Source organism: Chroicocephalus ridibundus, chromosome 1 (genome assembly GCF_963924245.1).
Source record: "Chroicocephalus ridibundus chromosome 1, bChrRid1.1, whole genome shotgun sequence".
NCBI lineage: Eukaryota > Metazoa > Chordata > Aves > Charadriiformes > Laridae > Chroicocephalus > Chroicocephalus ridibundus.
Window position 1 is genome coordinate 3,438,486 of NC_086284.1, and position 21,938 is coordinate 3,460,423.

The 21,938-nt window shown below is 40.6% G+C and overlaps 1 protein-coding gene across 10 annotated transcripts in view; it reads right to left on the minus strand.

Moving 5' to 3' along the window:
* The window catches only part of DLG2 (discs large MAGUK scaffold protein 2), a 1,060,606-nt gene that overhangs the window by 1,038,014 nt on the left and 654 nt on the right, over positions 1–21,938 (minus strand). For all 10 annotated transcript variants that reach the window (XM_063325909.1, XM_063325871.1, XM_063325941.1 and 7 more), the window contains exons 2-3: positions 20,680–21,752; positions 2,275–2,406 (exon numbers count right to left, since the gene is read on the minus strand). In XM_063325909.1, coding sequence (XP_063181979.1) covers positions 2,275–2,406; positions 20,680–20,698 — 151 coding nt within the window. In that variant the 5' untranslated portion in view covers positions 20,699–21,752. The remainder of the gene's footprint in view (positions 1–2,274; positions 2,407–20,679; positions 21,753–21,938) is intronic.

Below are 21,938 nucleotides of genomic sequence, written 5' to 3' on the forward strand. Positions count from 1 at the left end.
CGCCTGGTAGGAAGGTGCATTTCTGCATCCAGGTTAATGATTCTGTACAAAAATCACATTTTTCATTAGCAGTTACAGCCTAAATAGTCAAAAGGTCAATCAATTCTCGATAAAACTAATGTTTGACAGCTGTAAATGACATCAAGTTTTGGAAAGCGATGAACACTCGGACTCTGAAAATCAAGTCTAATTAAGATTAGGCACTAAAAAATGGACGCTTTCAAGACCATTAAACATTCTGTAAATATAAAAGACAAAGGAACATTACCAGTACAGAACTTAAAAAGAGACCAGAAGCTCTGCTTTAGGTATTTCTTTTTGTGGTGGTGTGATTTATAGGTGAATGGAAGAAACCATGACGGGGAGCTAAAACAGATGGCATGGAAGTGGGTTTTTTTGGAAATACTGATCATGCAAGAACGTCATTATTGATTGTGTAATAACATCATCTACCACACTTAAAATACTAATGAGAGGTCACTCTTTTGTATTATTCCAGAATCTAGACCAACCAAGTAGCAAACCAAATGTAATACTGAGAGACTTTGAACACATCTTGCAATTCCCAAATCTCTTTTATAAAAAGAAGCATTTAAGAACAAGGAAAAGACATCCACGGCCTACAATTTAAAATGCTATCTAACTTCCGTAACATCACACTCCCCAATGTGTTATTGTGGCAATCAAAAGATTACATTTATTCTTTGGATTCAACCTTAAAGAAGCTACAATCACTTTTTCATTTCTGGCATATGTAATACATCAACAAATATTGCAGTGTAGCCACACACAAAGCCCACATGTTGTTAGAACACTTTGAAGGATTACTTCAAAGTACTGCAGAAGCAAATGTACAGCTAATGTCACTTCTGTGACTTGTGTATTTCTTCAGCACACACTTCTATATCCATAGGTACCTCCATAAAAATAACACAGAAACGCCCCACCTTTTTTTCATTCTTTAGTTCACATCTATGTCTAACCATTTGGTAAATACCATTCATTTATGACTCTATTTCCTTTTTAAAAGAATACACCGCAATTAAAAATTACGTAGGCTTTGAAAAATAAAGCTAATCACTTTAAAGAAGCTGAGAGAAATTACAAGTAAAATAGCATTGACATTAATTACTTCCATTTGCAGGAAATGTTAGTGATTGGTAACATACATTTTTCATAAATGCTACAGAAATTACTGAAACTCTTCCCGGACCTCCATCGTCTTCACAGTGATAGTGCAGTATTGATGTGCCTCTATTTTTATGATATATAACCAAAATTTTTCCCTAACTGCTACTAATTGTAGCTCCGCAATGCGCACGATTGGTACTCTGGCTTCAAACAACCATTACTTGAAGGTACGCGTGCGTCCACAAACATCATTCGTGTTAAGAAACGTGCCCTTCAGACGAGTTCTGCACAAAATGTACAGATGTTTGTGAAGGAATAAAACACCAAGGGGCCAGATGCAATGTGAGCAAGAGGGCCGAGGGAGGCAGAGCGAAGGTGATGCACGGTTACTGCCACCACTTCCCTAAGCACTGCACGGCACAAGGGACAACTGGGATGCCACAGCACACGGGTACACTCATGACCTTGAAAGCATTATATATAATAATTTATGGGCGTTATTTTATAAAAAGTTCCAAAACACCAAGTGCTTGATGTTGACAGATACCATCATTTACGAGGTGAAAAAGGGTCTTTCAAATACATGGAAGAAAGACTGAGTAATACGCCAGCACGTCTATTTGAACACTGCCGTATCACATGGATGGGAATGTTCTGCCAAAGCTTCACTGTGTCCTTCAGCACTTTTCTTGACTAATTTATGAGTTTCTTTGGCTGACGCTTTTCACAAAAACATAATGCAAAAGACACAAAGATTTTAGATGCTACTTTGTGTCAGTGAAATCAATGAAACTTTGGCCATTTACCTGCGTGGAGATGGCTTCATCTTCAACTTTGCAAAACCAGTTATATCTTACTCTGGTTCAGTAATTTCCATTAAAAAAAGGAAAGCAACAAGGTTTAGGAATAAACCATTCAATGCCTTATCTTGCATGAGCTTTTTGTTACTCTTTCCTTCACTACAAATAAGCAAATACCTTTGAAATATCAGGACAACGAGTTTCCCCATAGAGAACCTAGAAGGATCATCTCAACTGTTGCATTGTAAACACAAATTAAATAGTGACCAATAAGAAAGTTACCAGGTCTGACCTTGCTCTGGCCTTCAAACGCATACATCCAGTATTAAATTTTAGTACCTACCTAGAAGTGCCTCAAACAAGCTGCTCTTAAAGATTCCCATCACCTTTCTGATGGCTTTTTTCAGTTGTTGCTCTTCTGGCTTCTTTAGTTTTTTACAATATTCTTCCAGCAGCACTAAAGCTCGGTCAGTATCTAAAAATGAACAAGTACAAAAAAAAAAAAAAAGTCTTTTATTGGCTCTGGAAAGTATTTAAATGCTCAGATATTAACTCCGTGTTTCTAAAGGCATTGGTCACATGTGTAAGGAACATTGACACCAAATGTTGTTCATTCTGTCGTTAGCTGCACGCCATAAGCAACATGGGCAAAACGGAGAGATTAACCCAACACCACAACAGAAAGATTACTGCATATCTGAAATCTCTCTGCAAAGGGAAAACCATCTTTTGAGTGGCATCTACACCAAGTGTTTAACTTTCATTTATCCAAAACCAGCTGGAAGCTGTAAGTTTTGGACCAAATTACCGTTTGCAGCAGCTACAAAATTATAGACAACAACCATTATGGATACCCATGCAGGAAAACTGGCCTTAAAACATATTCGGAGAAGACATGAAAGTGTTTGCTTGGCATCGGCAGCACTCAGTTCTCTGTTCTCTGAATAGCAAATGTGTATCTGAAAGGCAGGTGTCCAAGAGGGTGGTTGGTTTTGGTTTTTTTCTGTTCCCTCACTACACAAAATTGCTATCTACTTCTTCAGTAAAAATGAGACTTGGATAGCAGACTTTCATTCATGTCTTGGCTCAAATGTAGCAATCCAGCCTTTCACTAAGAGTCCAGAGAAAGAGAGCTCTGTTTCTCCTGCTGCCATTATCTTTGTGCAGTCATTTGCCAAGAGCATGAGTGACATACGAAATTGTATGAAATCCAAACATCACCATGTTACATATAAGAAAACAGAGGAAAATGGAGAATCAGACTTCCCCTTTCCTTCTCCCCATCCGAGCTCACAGAAATGCCCACACACATATATATGACACTGAGATACCTGCACACACGTTTGCAACTACATTGCCACCAAGTTTGCAATAAGATTACCAAACAGTAAGAAAAGCACAAATTAATAATGACAGTAAAACAAGTGCTCAATCTAAATCCCTTACAGTAGAGTTCAATGCAAGCTTCATTACCAGGAGAGGTTCAGACTTCTTAGTTAGACTAAACTCAACGAAGTATTGTAAAAAGGCTTGGAAAGGCTAAACAGACTGCTTTTATCATTCTTTTTTCTAGATAAAGGAAAGAGAACTTCTTTTTCACTAGATAAAAATTGATCATCTTTGTACATCCAAGGATCTTGAACACGATCCCTCTAGCATGGGCCTTGTGGTATGACAATTAAAGGAGTTCACAGTAGGGGCAGAGACACAATTTGTATTCTCTAAGTCGATAACATTCTCAAATTAAAAAGGAGAAATATTTAATCAATAATTAATGTTTAAGAAGATGCAATTTCTTTTCTTTCTCCTCACAGAAATTCTGTCTGGTCACGAGCATTTTATCAGAGAAAAGAAAAACATAATGAATAAACAGGAATGGCATTTAAATGTGTGTATATATATATGCACACACATACATAGAAATATATGCACATATGACATATATATGAAGATTAGGGAGCATTTTATAGCAGTGTAGACATTCACATGATGAAGGAGCTCGCGGTTCTCTGCTGCCATCATACCTTGAGACGTTCTCCAAGAGGAAACCCTTTCTTTCCCTGCGAGCTGTCCCCGGGGCAGGTAAGGGTTAGGCAAATGCCTTGTTTCCACCTAAAGCCAGGAGTGCCCTTTGGACCCACTTACAACCTACGGAGCGAGAGATCGGCTCTCTTAAAGGCCAGGTCACACCACCTGGGCTGGGCTCCCACCACACACCACCCAAATCAAAAGCACAGCCTCAAAACAAATCTCTGGGTCCAAGTGGGATATGGTTGGGATATTCCCACAAACGGCTGGGAATACAGAACTAATTCTATGTGTGAGTTTAGCTTCTTTTGCCTTGAAAACCCCAATCACATCATACCTTTCACTGACCTCATAAGCATCTCCGACCCACCTGTGAAGCCTGTGCTTTCATCTGTATACTGAGAGTTCTGGCTCTACAAAATAATTAGTTAATAACTTAAATCATGGGTTGGAATCAGGCATTTACCTTCCCCCCAGTACAGACAGGCACATGCAATGAACATATGATTACTTATAATCGTATAAAGCAGAGAGTGGTGGAAAACCACTGCAAAGTATCCAGTATTGAGGACACTTTTCAGAAGCGGACTATCTGAGAAATCGGGAAAATGGGATTTGAATGCCTGCCACCCTTTGGGCTCCACACAAGAGACACCCTACCACTCCTTTTTTCCTAGTCACTTGGTGAAGTATGCTGACATCCCCTCCATTAATCACTCCTGCCCTAAAGTGCATGGTTCTTATTTTAAAAAACAGCTACAGAAAAGTAGCATCCTTTGGGGGTACAAGCAGAGTTTTATTTTCACTTAAATTACTATTTTTCAATTCATCAAGATGAAAAAAGCCTACTCTTGGTTGACCCCAAAGCAAGCCGTAAACTCTACAAACTGAACAATCAGCAACAGAGCACAGTTCTAGTGTTAAACCTAAACCCTGGCTAAATCCCAGATCAAGTAATTATCTTCCTGCCTGATTTTCCTCTCTAACTTTAATAGGATACACTAATTTTTACTCCCTCCCTAAGCTCCTGCAGGGAGCCGCAGCTTTTTCCCGCACAATTGCACTTGGTTAGCAGTGTTATCTGGTTTTCCAAAGAACCTGTGGTGGGTTGCATGCGCTGGGAGATCCAGTCAACCCCAGGCTGCCCTACGTTTGCTGAAAGCCACCACTGATGTTCTGGTATCAACTGGAAACCTATCGTGACCAAGAGTATTTTAGCATGTTGGCAAGGGTGCGTGTAACCACTGCTACTGGAGCACTCCTGAAAAGCCAAGGGGTTTACAGAGACTATTCCAATCTCCGGTCATTTTGGCACTAGATTAGGCTTTCAAAAAAAGCAACTTTCAGCCTTTTTGACAAACTTTACTGGATATAAATTACTGGGGACCAGATCTTCATATGGATTTGAACAGGACTTAGCGCGATGGGGCATAATCCTGTTCAGCACCACCGCACAACATTCATACCTCTGCACCACGATCAAACAGAAATATGAAATAATACCATAATATGGCATGTCCGAAGAATACTAAGTACCCTCTCCAAGATAATAATCATCTTCAGCTCCCAGTTATATCCAAAGCAGATGAGGACACCCAGTACTTGCCTGTTTGGGCTGTCTGACAGCTACAAAGTTTAAATAATATTCAGCTGCAAGAACTGACTGCCTGGACTGCAGCACAATAGTCAAATAAGAACCATATTCCCTGCCGCCCAAATTAAACCAAAGTTTCTGAAGCTGAATTCCCACACATTCTTCTCATCAAGAAGAGCAGCAGACTAGTGGTTTTCATGAAGGACTGGATCACTCTACATATGGCATTACAATATCCAATGGAGAACACGGTTAATTTTTAGCAGACAAAATAAGTCCTGTACCTTCCCGTTGGAGTGTATCATAAATACAACCTAAAAATCTTTGTTGTACGGTACCACTATTCTGCAGTGCTGATACCAAAACCAAATTCAAGCAAGAGCACAAATCCACTGAACACACAATTTAATATCCCAAGTTGTGGGCCTCCGTCTTGATCCCGAGTAGGTTCTTTGTCTGCTAACAAAAGACCACTGAAAAGTCAATATCTGCTGAGCCTCATGGAGTCTGCTGGACGTAGCTCTAGTTTTTTCATGGAATTTCACGTCATTTTTCAGAGTTGGAAGGGAGCTCTAGAGATCATCTAGTCCAACTCCCCCGCTAAAGCAGGATTGCCCAGAGCACGTCACTCAGGGCTGCATCCAGGCGGGTCCTGAAAATCTCCAGAGAAGGGGACTCCGCACCCTCCCTGGGCAGCCTGTTCCAGTGCTCTGTCACCCTCACCGTAAAGAAGTTTTTCCTCATATTTGATCTGAACTTCCTATGTTCTAGCTTGTGCCCGTTACCCCTTGTCCTGTTACTGGGAACCAATGAAAAGAGTCTGGCACCATCCTCCTTCAACCCACCCTTTAGATACTCGCATGCCATAATAAGGTCTCCCCTCAGCCTTCTCTTCTCCAGGCTAAAGAGTCCCAGCTCTCTCAGCCTTTCCTCATGAGGGAGATGCTCCAGTCCCTCAATCATCTTAGTTGCCCTATGCTGGAATCTCTCCAGCAGTTCCCTGTCCCTCTTGAACTGGGGAGCCCAGAGCTGGACACAGTACTCTAGTTGTGGCCTCACCAGTGCAGAGCAGAGGGGGAGAATGACCTCCCTTGACCTGCTGCCCACACTCTTCCCTATGCTGCCCAGAATTCCGTTGGCCTTCTTGGCGACAAGGGCACATTGCTGGCTCATGGATAATTTACTGTCCACCGAGACCCCCAGATCCTTTTCTTCAGAGCTGCTTTCCAGCAGGTCCACCCCTAACCTATACTGGTGCCTGACATTCTTCCTTCCCGGGTGCAGGACCCTACGCTTGTCCTTGTTGAACCTCATTAGGTTCTTCTCTGCCCGGCTCCCCAGCCTGTCTAGGTCACACTGGATGGCAGCACGGCCCTCTGGGGTGTCGGCCACCCCTCCCAGTTTGGTATCATCAGCGAACTTACTGAGCAGACACTCTGTCCCCTCATCCAGGTCGTTGATGAATAATATGTTAAACAATACTGGTCCAAATATTGACCCCTGGGGGACACCACTGGTTACAGACCTCCAACTCAACCCTGCTCCATTAATCACAACCCTCTGAGTCCTGTCACACAGCCAGCTCTCGAGCCACCTCACTGTCCCCTTGTCTAGTCCACACTTCCTCAGCTTCCTAAGGAGGATGTTATGAGAGACAGTGTCAAAAGCCTCGCTGAAGTCAAGGTAGATGACATCTGCTGCTCCACTCTCCTCTAGCCAAGCAGTTATAACATCATAGAAGGCTACGAGATTGGTCAAGCATGATTTACCCTTGGTAAATCCATGTTGACCACTTCCAATAACTTCCTGCTCTTGAATGTGCTTGGATACGATATCCAGAACAAGTCGCCCACCTTTTCTTTGCATATTATGACGCTATGTTTTAAATTAGCACATAACATTAAATTAAACCAAACATAATATTACACAGAGCCTGATTACACAAGCTCTGACTAATATGACTGATCCTACTGGCTTTGAAAGATGACTTTGACAAGAACCATTCAGAAGATAGTCCTACAAAAACTCACCTCTATTCTAGACAATACCTGCATTACTCTTTTGTTAAAATAAATCATACTCAAACATCTTAATACAATAATAACCAAAAAATTCTTTAAGGATAAAAGAGAGTTTATGCACCTACAGGGATTATCAATTAACCCAAGCTAACTAACAGTTCTGTAGATTTTGTCACTTTATCACTCCATAATTTTTTAACTAGTTCAGGAATGTTTGTGGTTTATGCTACTGATCAGGAAGTCAGCAATTGCTACAATACAACAAATGGAAGATACGTGATATGGAAAGAAAACTGTAGATCGGTAACTTTGCTTATTGTATGTCTTTGGAAAACTGTTTCCTCCCTCAAATAATCTAAAGTTTTATCACACAAGATATTATTTTTCTTCTACAGAATGAGCCTCTGCTTAATATAATGTACTGATTTATACAAGAATTAAGAAAAGGCAAATCCTTTCCTTGGAGTTATTATTCTGAATGGGATCATTAGCAAATAATCCACACTTTATAGTCCCCACACTTTATAGACACATTTTTATGTAATGTAGATTTTTACAGCTCTGTAAATAGACAGTTATAGTATAGAGCCAGAATCTCTTGGGTCAATGCTTATACATCTGATGAAATAAAAAAAAATTATATAGAAAAAGTGTTGTTAATACAACTCAAGTTACATTTGAAGGAAACGTAACTTCAGTACAGCTTCCAGAGAAAAAGTGTCCCAGGGATACTGCCAACAAGAAATAAAACCATACGTACAGGCAGGTACAAAGTAATGTGTCTTGTATATACCAGGAGACATGAACTTCCAACAAACAGAAAATTGCTTCTTAAAGCATCACTCTTAAAGTGTAAGCTAAACATATGAAAGACTAAAGGTCGTAATTAGACATATTTAAAAGCAAGGAAGGAACTTCTGCAATTAATTTATCATCTACTTCGATAAAATGATGTTAAAATCATTTCTACCTTAGCTACTTCTCAGGGTCCATATGGAAGATCTGGATGCCACTTGCAATACTAACCAGTACCTTAAAGCAGAAGGATTCCCTTCCTCTCCTGGTTTATTTCCGAGTCTTTGCCACGCTCTCATTTTTTTGCAAGAACATTTTCAAATCACTGAAACTCCACATAGGCAAGGGGACACAGAACAAATGAGCTTCAGTTTTTTGCAGTGAGAACGGCGCTCTGCTTCTGATTACATGAATGTGTTTAGGTGGTTGGAAATCTTACGGAGTTACGTATACAAAAACTGAGTGACGTGCTTCCATGGCGCAGGTGCACGGCGCTTGTGAGGACACCCGTACAACTGCCGAGTGAGTAAAGAAAAGCATGTCAATGCTCTGAAATCAAAATGTCATTATTTTAAGAACACTTTACACTGGTCTAAACAACTACACAGCTGCAGCACTACAGAGGAACAAGCTCCACGGTGTACCTGAAATACCTGTACATTAGTTTGACTCTGCAGACCCAACGCTCAACTGTTTACTTAAGAAAATATGAACACCTCTGGGAGTTTCACTTGCTTGAAGGCAGCAGGATTGGACTTCACTTACACACCCTTTGAGTTCATCTAACTATAACTACTGCAGCACTTGAAGTACAGTAGCGGCGGAGTTGAAGCGCTGCAGCTCTGCTGGTGTGGAGACAGTTGTGTTGATTAAAAAGCCTTTGATACGAACCGTGCCTTCGTATGGGACAGAAAATGACACAACCGTGCCCGCACGTGGCCGTTCACACAACATGACGTCTCTGGGACCAGGTACAGGATACAGGAAGCAGTTTTCCTACATATCTCCCAGATGTTATACAAACCATTTATCCTTTAGATGAACTAAATATATTAGATCTGAAGATAATTTATAAGTATATATGAATTTCAATAATTAAATTGGAAAATATTTGACTAACAGGATTAATTGAAACTATACAAGAAAGATAAAACTGATTCAAAACCAGTCTCCAAGAAGATCCATTTTCAAAACTCCTCAAACCAGGGTATGTTGAATGATGATGACTCAAAACAAAGAAACCGATGATGGAAGCACCACATAATTCAGGCAGATGCTGTTACGTACCTGCTTTCAAGGCCTTAGAGCTCCTTCTGGCCACAGTAAAGCCACATAGGCTGAACTCTCTATGGACCCATATACAATACAGGACCAAACAATGGTTTTGTGGACAAGTTGCTATGCTTTGAACACCTGCAAGTCTGCTGAGAGCTGCTGCTGCCTTCCACAGGGGTATGATCCTGTCACCCAACTCCTGCTACAAAGCAAAGTAGCTCAGAAGATGGAGGGGAAAAAAAGCAAATATGATTCCAAACTCATCAGGAGCTGGAAACTTCAGCTCTGGCGCCCACAGCACAAGAAGGACATGGACCTGTTGGAGCGGGTCCAGAAGAGGCCACAAAGATGACCAGAGGGCTGGAGCCCCTCTGCTGTGAGGACAGGCTAAGAGAGTTGGGGTTGTTCAGCCTGGAGAAGAGAAGGCTCCAGGGACACCTTATAGCGGCCTTCCAGCACCTAAAGGGGGCTCATAAGAAAGATGGGGACAGACTTTCTCCTAGTGCCTGTTGCGACAGGGCAAGGGGTAATGGCTTCAAACTAAAAGAGGGTACGTTTAGACTAGACATAAGGAAGAAATTTTTTATGGGTGGGTTGCTAAAGGTGGTGAAACACTGGCCCAGATTACCCAGAAAGGTGGTAGATGCCGCATCCCTGGAAATATTCCAGGTCAGGCTGAAGGGAGCTCTGAGCAACCTGGTCTAGTTGGAGATGTCCCTGCCCACTGCATGGGGGTTGGACCAGGTGGCCTTTAAAGGTCCCTTCCAACCCAAACCATTGTGTGATTCTAAACTTCTGCCTGGCGCATGCAGGACATCAGAGTCAGCTGGGTCACGGTGCCCTGCACCAGCACAAGGCAGCATCAGCAGCTGCTGCCTCTCAGAGAACACCAAGCCCAGAACAGTCTATCGGGGCGTTTAGCACCATATTTGCATTTCTTTCCTCCCATTGGCATCAGAGTTTGTGAATGAAAAGACTTTTGGGGTGCAACAGTATGGAAAAATGTTGACTTAAAAGAAATGAAAAATATTATTGTTTCATTAGTGACAGATATTTAACGTAAGTTAAGATCTAACCCTTACTGAGTTGATAAGGTTAAGATTTTTTTAATTTCAATTTATCTTTTTTTTCTTTTTCTAATTGTATCTGCTCCCTTTCCCAAGAGGGTTTTTCATTATTTTCTGACTTGCAAAGCCTATGGCATCGGTGTCTTTTTAAAGAAAAACACACCAACACATTTCAGGAGACCCTCTTCAGCTTCTGGAGAACCAGAACTGGGGAAATGTAGGGCACTGAAGCTGGAAAAGGCATAAAGAATGGGGGAGGAAAAGCGCGGCAGCCAAAATAGAAGTGAGAAATGCAATCAGAGCACCGGGAAAGAGAGCAAGAAGTTTTCTCAGTGAACTTTTGGTGACTTGCGAAGAAAAGGATCTCCAAAACTACTTTCACTTTTGGAGAGTTCACACCTTCGTTTAGATGACGGCTGCCAAAAGAGGCAGAGGTCTGAGCAAACACTGTTCCCTGCCTCAATTATTTTAAGATCTCTTGATTCAATCCTCTGCTTTGGAAAGTTCAAAAAATTAAAATGAGTTGTTACAGATCAAGGGGAGGGGACGCAGTAGACTACAATAAATTGCCAGGCAGCCTGATCCAAGCCGAAACCATCAGTAACTCATTTACCTTTCTTAATCTTCACAGACAACAGCAAACACAAAGGAGTAGATCGTGTTAATACGCAACGCTCTGTACATGCAGAGGAGGTGTAAGCCAGTTAAATTTTAGAAAGAAATACAAAAAACAGCACACTAAGAAGGTTGAGAAAAACACAAGCTGTAGGCTCCGATGCTTCAAAAGCCTTGAGAACTATCAGACAAATGACAATCATAAAATAGTTACATATAAACAGCAATATGAGACGCAAATTAATCTAGCGGATTGCACAGAGGGAGAGCAGACGGGGAGTATGTGGCCCTGTACAAAGCAGAAAGCTCTCAGCATCTCCTCAGTAGGACTTCGCTGAACTATCAGGAAAAGGCAACACATGGGTTACGCAACCCTGTGGGACCCCACGGCATTAGGTAGGTGACCAACACTATCACCCAGTAGGTGACCAAATACTATCACAACAAACAAGCAAAAGGGTTAAAAATAACAGCTCCTGAGGGTATGCATGACACCTAAACCCATCTTCTGTCCTGCTAGGGAAAACAAGTGGATGGGAAAGGGGGATCACCAGGCAGGCTTATTTCTGGGGTTTCAGCTTTTAGGAACCAGATCAGCACAGAGAGGAGACTGACACGTGGTCTGGGAAGATTAATCTTGGGCCAGTGGAGGGACTCTCTCAAGGAATGATATTTAAATTTAAGGCCGCATTCTGAGTTGCCCTCGCTCTCCGTTAAGTGTAAAAAGAAGTGCAACCTCCCTAAATTAACCGTAGCCTTGGTGAATTCTCTGCACAGACTGCAAAACACAAATTTAGAAGGGTTTAGTTGTGAAGCGACGTTATTCTAGACCTTGACACTCTTAGCAGACAAGAAATGGGCCAGATATTCTGTGAGAAGAACCGCTATGCATGCACAACAGCAAATTCCACAGAGCAAGGCAATATTATATACTCAGGAATATTCCGGGGAAACCAGGCATCCGAATGCCGAGGGAAATTGGACTAGAGTCAGGGGGACGGGCAGCTCTGCACTGAACGCTGTTAACACGCAGTGGCACAAGGAGCCGGCGCAAAAGGCAGCAAGCAAAGGGCAGAAGCTGCCCAGCAGACTCCGGTTACAGAATATTGATTTGTGCAGATGATGCAACGACGAGGGCTAAATGCCCTGTGAGCCAGGTTGCTTTGAAGGGCATGAGTTACGCTGTGATCCGTCAGCTGAATCCTCCAAGAAACACAAATTACAGACAGAGCCTGGAGGAGCCCTATTAGGTTTCCAGTTTGCCTCCCTGCTGCGCAGAAGGACCCGGACCTACATGCATCCCTGTCTGACTGCACTGGGAACCTCCGACAAAATCCGCACGATCCCTCACCATCTGATTTCAGTGCTTGAAGGTCCTAGTGTTATTCTTCTACTATATAATTTCCATCTCTTTTGTTATCAATCAGGACAACTACTTCTTGTCCTCCAGATGTCGATGCGGAAAGCAAACCACCATTATTCCCTTTACAGCCTCTTCTACTTTGTGTGACTTGGCATGTCCCTCCCCTGCTCGGTCTCCTTTTGCCCAGGCTAAACAGTTCCAGCCCTTGCAACTTTTGTCCACGGTTCACATTTCCAAAGCCTCTTATTCTCTTTTCTGGAATTAAATTTATCTTAAAGCACAATCTCTAAACTCCAACAGCAACGCCACAGAACACAGACCGGTGGATGAAGCTGGACAGAAGTAGCATCAGCTTTATGGAACACGATGCACACACACAAATGACCACAGAAGCGATGACAATAACAGAGTTCTTGGGTTCTTTTTTAGCTTGTTTGTTCAGAATCAGACGTTTTTTCTAATTTACTATAAGGAAAAATGGCTCCTTAAGAAAAAACTCAATTATCAACGATGATTAGCTGCAATGTAAGGTTGTTGTCTAAGTATCTTCACACTTGATTTTACAACATGTAACCATACACCCATTCTGTTAAACTGCTGCCTTTACATATTTTTAAAATATATTCCTTTAAACTTGATTAACTGTACTTACCCAAGGAATAGGATAACTACACAAAGATCAGTTAGTGACTGCCTCAGCATAAAATCACAAACTTTTCTCCAGCATTTTTGCTCATCAGAAAGCGTCTCGGAATCCAAGCTGCATTCCTGCTTCGGTGCCCCAGGTGGGAATATCTGACCCCTGGAATCCCACAGATATCCATCCCTCCTCTACTCGCCCCTTCCTGTCAACTACAATTAAATCTTGAAAAAATACTTAGTATTTGGTGTATAATATGATAATTTTACGTGTCGCTCTTTACCATAATAAGGAAGAGTCTATTTACTTCTTCATTTTCAACGGCTCGCTCTGGGACCTGGATTCTTCCCACCACTTCTCTTCAGGGACCACAGAAGGGCTTTTAGCAACTGCTGATACCAGCTGCTCATCCCATCGGGGCCATTCTTTTTTTTCCAATGAGCTCTTTTTTCCCCAGCCACATCAAAGGTAATGTGGGGCCAGGGCGTTAGCGATTCTTTCTCAAATTTCTTGACCTGGCTGCATAGAACGTTCATGTCTCAGAGGCCAGAGCGAGACGATTCTGCGGCCCTGGACTCCTTCTAAAACTACAGAAACCCTGCAAACGTAAGTAGCTTCACCTGAACTTCTTGTTTCTGCCTTTCACGTGTCACAACATTAAAATCTAGGTGTTAAAACACTAAAATTAAATCAACAATGCAAATATGAGGATAGAACGAAAAATGAAGCCACAAACTGCCAAAATGATGTAGCACCAAATGAAAACCTCTTATTTATGCAGCAGAATAAATGCAAATTGACGTCTTAACAGTGTAAAATCATTAAAGAGCCCTGCTTTGAAGAGCTTACAATCTAATTGTATGGAATACACAAAACTAGTGGAACTTGATGTAGAGTTACAAGAGTAAAAGGCAGAAGTCATACACTTATTACATCTGCTGTGATGGGTTTTTTTCTTTACGAGAACATTCAACGTCAAAATTATCCTAAATGTGAAAACTGGAATGAGACAGAAAGCTAACAAAAAGATGCCTGTTCTGGAATAAATAACTGCCAAATACAGAAGTATTATTTCACATGAAAGAAAAAAACCCATGGAATTAAGAAAATTCAGATCTAACTCAGTAACTGGCATCTTTCTAGGGATGCAAAAAAATAAAATGGAATGAGATTAAATCGCCTTTATTTATTACCAAGATACGCGTTATGGTCTTACATTTTCTCACATTCACTTTGGCACTTTTCATTTAAGAACCTTTGTATTAGACTGGTCTCCGAGTTGATAAACCAGACACATGCCTCCAGGCAACAACAGAAAATTAATTCTATGCTTTGGACATTAAACAATTGAATCTGTAGATCTGCAAAGTTTGGTTTGGGGTTTGTTAGTGGTGTTTTGGGGTGGTTTGGTTTTTTTTGTTAAAAGCACAGCTCAGCCGGCACCCATCTGCCAGGCGGTATTACTGCAGCGCACAACACCTCGGCCTGAACTGGAAGGTGACTTGAATTATTCCACTACAGCATAACGTGATCTACGCCCTACAGCCAGGGGAGAGAAGAGCACTGTAAAACATAAAATATTGGTTTCTGTTTGCAAACCCATAAATTGTCCAGATTTGCTCTTTCCAGGAAACTCTACATGACTCAATTCCCCAATAAACGTGTTTTGAAGGAAGCACTGACCTCTTCATCCCAAAAGTGAAGACAGACTTAAGGACATTTGCATTGACTTGTTCTGGGGAAGAGAGTTTAATGCCACGAAAGGCTCCTCTAGACCACAGCCATTAACAAGCAAATGGTTTCTACAAAGATTTTGGACGCTGGTTACCACTCTCACCACCCATCGGGGCAAGGCAGCTTTTTTCTGGGATGAATATGGCAAGAGAAAACATGATCTTTACTTTTATGAACATGTTGTTTGGCACTGTTTTAATCTGCAGTTAATACAAGAAAATATCATTGTGAAACAGACCTTAAATACTTGTAAGAAGCAAGAATCTGGTATGATCTGACCAAAATAAGGAAATCTGAGTGAGGGAGATTTTTCTCATTTGCTGAAGTGGAGACTGCAAAATCATCTTTTATAACACGTGGCCACTAGTTACAAATTCAGATTTTTCTCTGTGGTCACCCTCTGACATCTAACACGGCCATCTGGAACAAATCCAGAAGGAAAGAAGAGAGGACGAGAAGGGAAAAATATGCTTAGAATGCAAGACACCATTACTTCTCCTGAGTGCAATATGCATTTAACAGGAACGGAGGAGAGGATGCACAGCTGCCTCTTGTGTCTGTATCAACACTATGGTTGCCTGCAGTTCTAGTGACTAACAGTACAATAATTTTATAACACTTTTTTTCCCCCACAAAAAGAATGAATAGTGTTAATTTATAGCATTCACAGAACACACGACGTCAGCTTTCATAAATATCTCAGGTAAGGAGATGTTTTTTCCACTAAAATTTATATGAGAGTCTGAGACATCGTCTAACTGCGTGGAGTGAGTTAGCGTGGTTGCCCTACGTTCCCTCCACGGTCCGTGGGGAGAGAGAAGATGACAATTGTCAAAAAGACAATTCAGATCTCAGGTTAAGATGGCCTTTGAAGGTGGATCTCTCTCTGCTGACCAAAGCAGCCCTCCAGGACACCAAGCTGGGCACCCTACGTCGGTGAGGCAACTCCAATGGGATGGATCCACATCAAACAGCTGGCAAAGACCAGAACAATGGTAGAGCTGGAAAAAGACTAGAAATGTCACTATTCCCAGTCCAGAGCCCACTTAGCTTTGCAGCCTGCATTTCTGTAACAAAGGCTTGTTCTGTGTAATGCCTGCTCCTATAGTCCTTTTGTGTGCAAAATATCTCACTGTTTCTCAGGGAGTAAACAATGTCTGGCTGGAAAAAAAAAAAAGGATTCCTGCCATAAAAGCAGCTACACCTTTAAATCAAAGCGTTATGGTAAAAGTTGGCAACGTTTAGATAGCCGTTTTCTGCCACTTGTTTAACTCTTGGAAAACTAAAATTGTTCTTTCCACAGTCTGTAAGCACAACCTACAACTTTGCGCTGCTCCCGTTCAATTCACTGTAAAAACTGAGTGGAAGTTGACCAGAACTTGGAGTGAAAAATGAGGCCTTTTAGCCATGTACTTGTTCAGTAACTGAAAAGACAAAAAGCCTGTAACACCAATGACTTATGAGAAGTAAAAGGGAAATAAAAATCTCCAATACGTGCTGGATTTCCTGCTGTAAGCCGTAAGGAGCCTCCGACTACATTCACAGAGATTTTTGAGCACAAGAAGTTATGATCCTAAATTTAAATGTTGTTATCTAAAAAGAAATTGACAGTTTTAAAGAGATGTAGGGCATGAAGAACTCCAATGCATTAATGGGAACTAGCTTTGTCTGGTCCTTTATGAACTTTGCTTTAGAAGTTCCTGCTGAGTTGTTTTTAGACCCCTTCCTTTCAACAGACCAGCCACATAAAGTTATCATTACCACTACAAAACCTAGCAATTCATAAAGCGTGCCTGTCAGATTCTTCTGAATGGCACAGAAGCAGTCCACGGGGGATCAGATTGAGGCTTTCTAATTCTTGACATTGATGTGCTTAATAAAACACGTCCTTGAAAGCATTTCTTTATATAAAAGGCATGGAGAAAAAAGTTATTCCACGACAAACAGAATCGGCGTGCCTTTACAGACTGGCTACAAGGTGGAGCCAGTCGAGATGGTATTAATAGCAGCCCACAGGTTTCACCTGGCTAAAAATAGAATTCCTCTCGCTCTCAGAGATGGAAAGCGGGATGAGGGCAGTACAAATCCCAATCTTCAAGTACCTCTCACTGCCTAGACATAGCTAGCTGTGTAAAGACAATGACAGGGTTAGTCTAGAGGCACACGTGCAGCCAGGCATCTAGAGGTGGGGGTTCCTGCCATCTCCATCTGAATCACAGTCAGGGTTCCAAAACTGGAATCTGGTCTCCATCACAGAGGAGTACGTATCTAATTAGTTCTTTCCGTCACTGTGAAAGACAGGAATGAATTACAGTAACATTTCATGCTCTTAACTATTCCATAGATGAATCCAAAATATATGCAATTACAGACCTAAATATAGCCCCTTACAGTCAACAGAAATCAACTCGGCTAAGTAACTCAGGGAGGATGGGAGAGAAGACATCTGAAAACACCCCAAAAGTGGACTTCATTTGTTCTGTATGGTAGTACTGTTTTACATTGAAGTAAAGCTTTCCTCAAGAAGTTCCATAAATTTATTATGAATAGTTGTATTCAAACATACCCTCATTCGTTTGTGAAAGTAAAAAATAAGCAAAAATAATAAATATATTTACTTCTCAAATTTGTTCATCCCATATCATATCTAAATGGCACTGTCCAACAAATCATTTAGTAACTAAAATCAAATGTCTGGTTTGTTTTAAAATTGTTAAGTGTCCTAAAGGGAAAGGTGAGCAGCCAAAAGCCGAAGAGAACGGCCAATTTGTTGAGTCGCGCAGCGATAGTGCAATAATCCACGCAATGTCTCGTCCCTTATCTAAAGGGAGCACACTCAACGCCTGCAGGGTACTCCCTTCTCCCTTTCCAGCCCTGCCTTTTTGGTGGTGGTGGTGGTGGTGGTTTTTTTGCTGGGACTGACAGCAAGAATGCCAACTCAGGGAATATTCTTGAGAATGTGGAGCCTTAAAAATCCTTTCACTCCAGCACATCAGGCAAAGGCAATCACATACTGACACAGACATGATCAGAACTAGGAGCAAGCCTTTTTTTCCACATCCATAAGGAACCAATGCTTCCTCTAAATGACGTGGGGTTTACTATTAAGTAAACTATTTTTTTCCTGACTAAACAGGCCTAGACTTTTAAAAACAAGATGGCAGGCATCGTGTCAAGCAGGAAGGTAAACTGTCCAAAGCTATGTGAAATCTGAAGACCATAACTGGATCTGAGAGCTCTTTCAAAGGCAAATTCTCAAAATGAATTCACTGTTCTTTAGAAAGACCCAGAATTGGTCAATGCCAAAGAAAGCAGCGTTTGGTAACAACTTCCAGTGATAAATATCAGGGTATTTTAAAGCTTGTGTTTACATGTTTCTCTGTCTCAATACTGATTTTAGGAGAATATTTTGATCAAATCCAAAATAGCAACACATAAGGAAGTGCTGAAAGGGAGCGGGATAATCCTGTCCCTTAATGCTGCTATTGAAACACATACTTTTGCACAGCCTAAAAGAGAGTATCAAGATGGCATGGGTGGGAAAGACAGCAGACATGAACTCCCAAATACAGAAGACTAGAAAGGGAAAATCAATCATCAACAGAAATACAAAACTAGTTAGACATAAAGTGCTGTCAAAAGCATAAAGCAATAAATGGGGAAAAAAAAAACAAACAAACATTGAAAAATCCCCTCAATCTCCCTAATATTCATAGGAGTATCAGGGATTACTTGTAAAAAAGAAAACAGCAGGGGTTTTTTTTAAATGGTAGCATGTTTCAAGTTGCCAGCATGCTTTTAATTACATTTAGAAAGTTAAAGTCTATTGCATTATCTAGAGAAATTAAGTCATTCAAAATAATAATAAAGTTGCTGATTAGCTGACATTTTTAATCCTGCAATTTACATGCTTAAATACATTTTTAACAATATCCTTTTAATACTCAAATACACTGACACTGGCAACTTCAGTACACTGACCGATGTGACAGTTTGAAGTATTTCAAGGAGGATATTCGGGTCTCTTGAGTTCATATTTTAAAATTGTCAAAATGCATACCCTCATAAAACAGAAGAAGAAATTAAAGCCTCGTACATTAAGACTGACCCAGACTGTCTTGAAACAAACAGGAAATCCACAGATTTTTAAGGCCAGAAGGGACCGCTATGATTGCCAATCTAACTTCCTGCACAAAGGAGCCCATTTCACCCAAAAAATCCTGCAGCCGGTATTTTCAAACTGAATTACAGCTAAACATCTGGCAGAGAAACATCCTTAGTGTAAATCACCTAATTCAGACTTAAAGTACGACAAGACAGTCTTAATTTTCCTTCTGTAAACAGGAGAGTACAAAAGCCTCACCAGTACATCACGGTGACACGTTTAGAGCACAGCAAGATGAATTATTAAGGGATGTTACTCCTCCATACACATTCCCATCTTTACTACACGTAATTGTAAGTAATTGCATGAATGACAATACGATTTATTAAAATATTTCCGTTTTGAAAAGTAATTTCTACACTGTCATGTTAAAATGCAATCACAAAATCCCATTTATTGGTTTTCGTACAAAAATAATTCTAGCCATCTGCGTGTTTTTATCATTATTTACATAGTTAATGTTAACTCATAAGTAATACTGAAGAGTTACTCCCACAAGGAAAAGAATCCATAGTCACATCGACCGTATCCCCATTTCTGTTGTGTAACATTCACTTTTTGCCTTTTCCCCCACATTTTGGTATCTTCAGATCCAGGGATATATCAAACCCAGGACATCTGGACAGATGAGCCAAACAGAAAAGGTTCACATGCTGTTTCTTCTGTTAGCATATTCTAAAATTTTAAATCAGTGTCATATTTGCAAGGAACCAGAAATAACCTAAGGTCTACAAGTGTTCTCAGAGTAAGAATTTGCCCTCATATATTCCCCAATTCTTGTTTGAACACTGGAAACCAAATTTTCCAAAGCTGCTTCTATACTTGCTGTAATCACAAACTTTAGGAGAGAAGGAGCAAAAATGTAAGACTGGTCATCTTTTCTTAAATGCTGCCATACTACAGTCATAAATATAGTACTTTTATATTCTATTCAAGCATGGAAATCAAAGTTAGTTAAAACCACATTTTAAAAAAACCACGTTCAAATCGCCTTCAAAACACAACTCGCATAACTTTTATTTAAAATTTGCCTTGAAACTTTGTTATTTATTTATGCTGCTACTGATGGCTGATGTTTATCCGCCAAACATGTCAAGAATAGATAACTGACTAAAGCTATGATTTTAAAATTCACTAGCGTTTGTAAGAGAGGCTTCTCACAAAATTAAATGCCAAGCTTTTCTCTTGGTGTCTGTTCAAGATCTGATGGCTGATCTTTACAAAATAACTATTTGAGGCCAAATTTGACATGACAACTCTTAAAACATGGCATAAAAATACTTTTTAAAATTATTATTGTAGGTGCCCAGATTTTTCTACCATTTTCACCGCAAAAGAAAAACAATTTCAATCCCCCATTAAAACACTTTTAATTTGAAATTGTAAATACTAGAAATCAACAATCTGATAAAATGAGGACGCAATATGAGATATGAAGCTTCATAGCCCACCTTTCTTCTTGACTGGCATTCTTCTTCCTACTTCTGAATCTGGTTGCAAGCACTTTTTAACAGGTATTAACGATGAACTACGGGAACACCTTGTAAGGTCAGGAACTGGCTATCTATTGCAAAACACTTTTACAGTTCAGTTAGTTAGGAAATGCAGCTTCAATCTTCATGTCTATCAATACTTGCTGTTTTCTTGTATTGGACTTCCGATGCTTCCCAGAAATAAGAAAAAAAAAAAAGGAAAAAAGAAGCTTTTTGATTTTTTTAAGAGATGTTTTCAGTTTCTTTAAAATATGTTTGAATCTATAAAAATACAAGATAAAATGTTCCTCGGCAATATAAAACCTTATTATAACTCCTCTTCTGGCAGCAAAGTTTGAAAATTAAAAGATTTTATGTAATACAATTAAGGCACAGTCCGTCTCTAGGCAGCTGTCATAATACTCCACCTGTACATGCTCAAAAATATATTACTGGCAGGACAAAAACTCCCAAATAATCCAAATAAGGAGGAAGACAAAAACAATCCAAAGTGACTCTTTAAACTTCTTTCACTTCTTGAATGAATTTTGCTAGCTATGTATTAGGTGACTACACGGCAGACTGAAAAGGTCCCTTTTTTCCTCACCAGACAACAGCCTTCAAATATCACACTCTTACCCAACAGAAGTCACTGGCCAGTCACTTTCATTTTTATTATCTGCAAGCCACCCAGCCTTACGGTCTTTAATGTCCCTCTGATCCTCCCATGTATTAAAAGAGAGGATTGGAAACGAGGAAAGCAATCCCTTGACCTGGAATTATTAAAGTGACAGTGCTGCTCACTGGGCACTTTGGCAAAGCAGATCGCTTTATATGGGAGTCATTTACTTCATGCCATTTCTTCCCTCGCACAGCAGCCACCTCGTGAAAGAGGAGTAAGGAGAGTCAGGAGAAGAGCTTCAAAAAAGGTTCATTTTCAGAGATAATGAAGTATTAACGAAATAAAAAGCCAGCCATGAGATCAGTCCAGAGTTTCCCACTCAGAAGCGCAGCTGTTTGGCTTCAGTATGAGCCTCTCTCTCTCCCTTTTTCTGGAAAAAAAAAAACAACAAAGAAAACAAAAAAAAAAAGAGAGAAACAGAAAGGGGATAGATTTTCCTCGTCTAGCTCGTTAAGAAGAAGTATGAAAAAGGTGGGCAGGCTCCAAACGCTTCCCTCCCCCGCATGAGGAGCTGCCATGCACATGACAGGGCTTTGCTTTGCTTTGCATCGTCTTT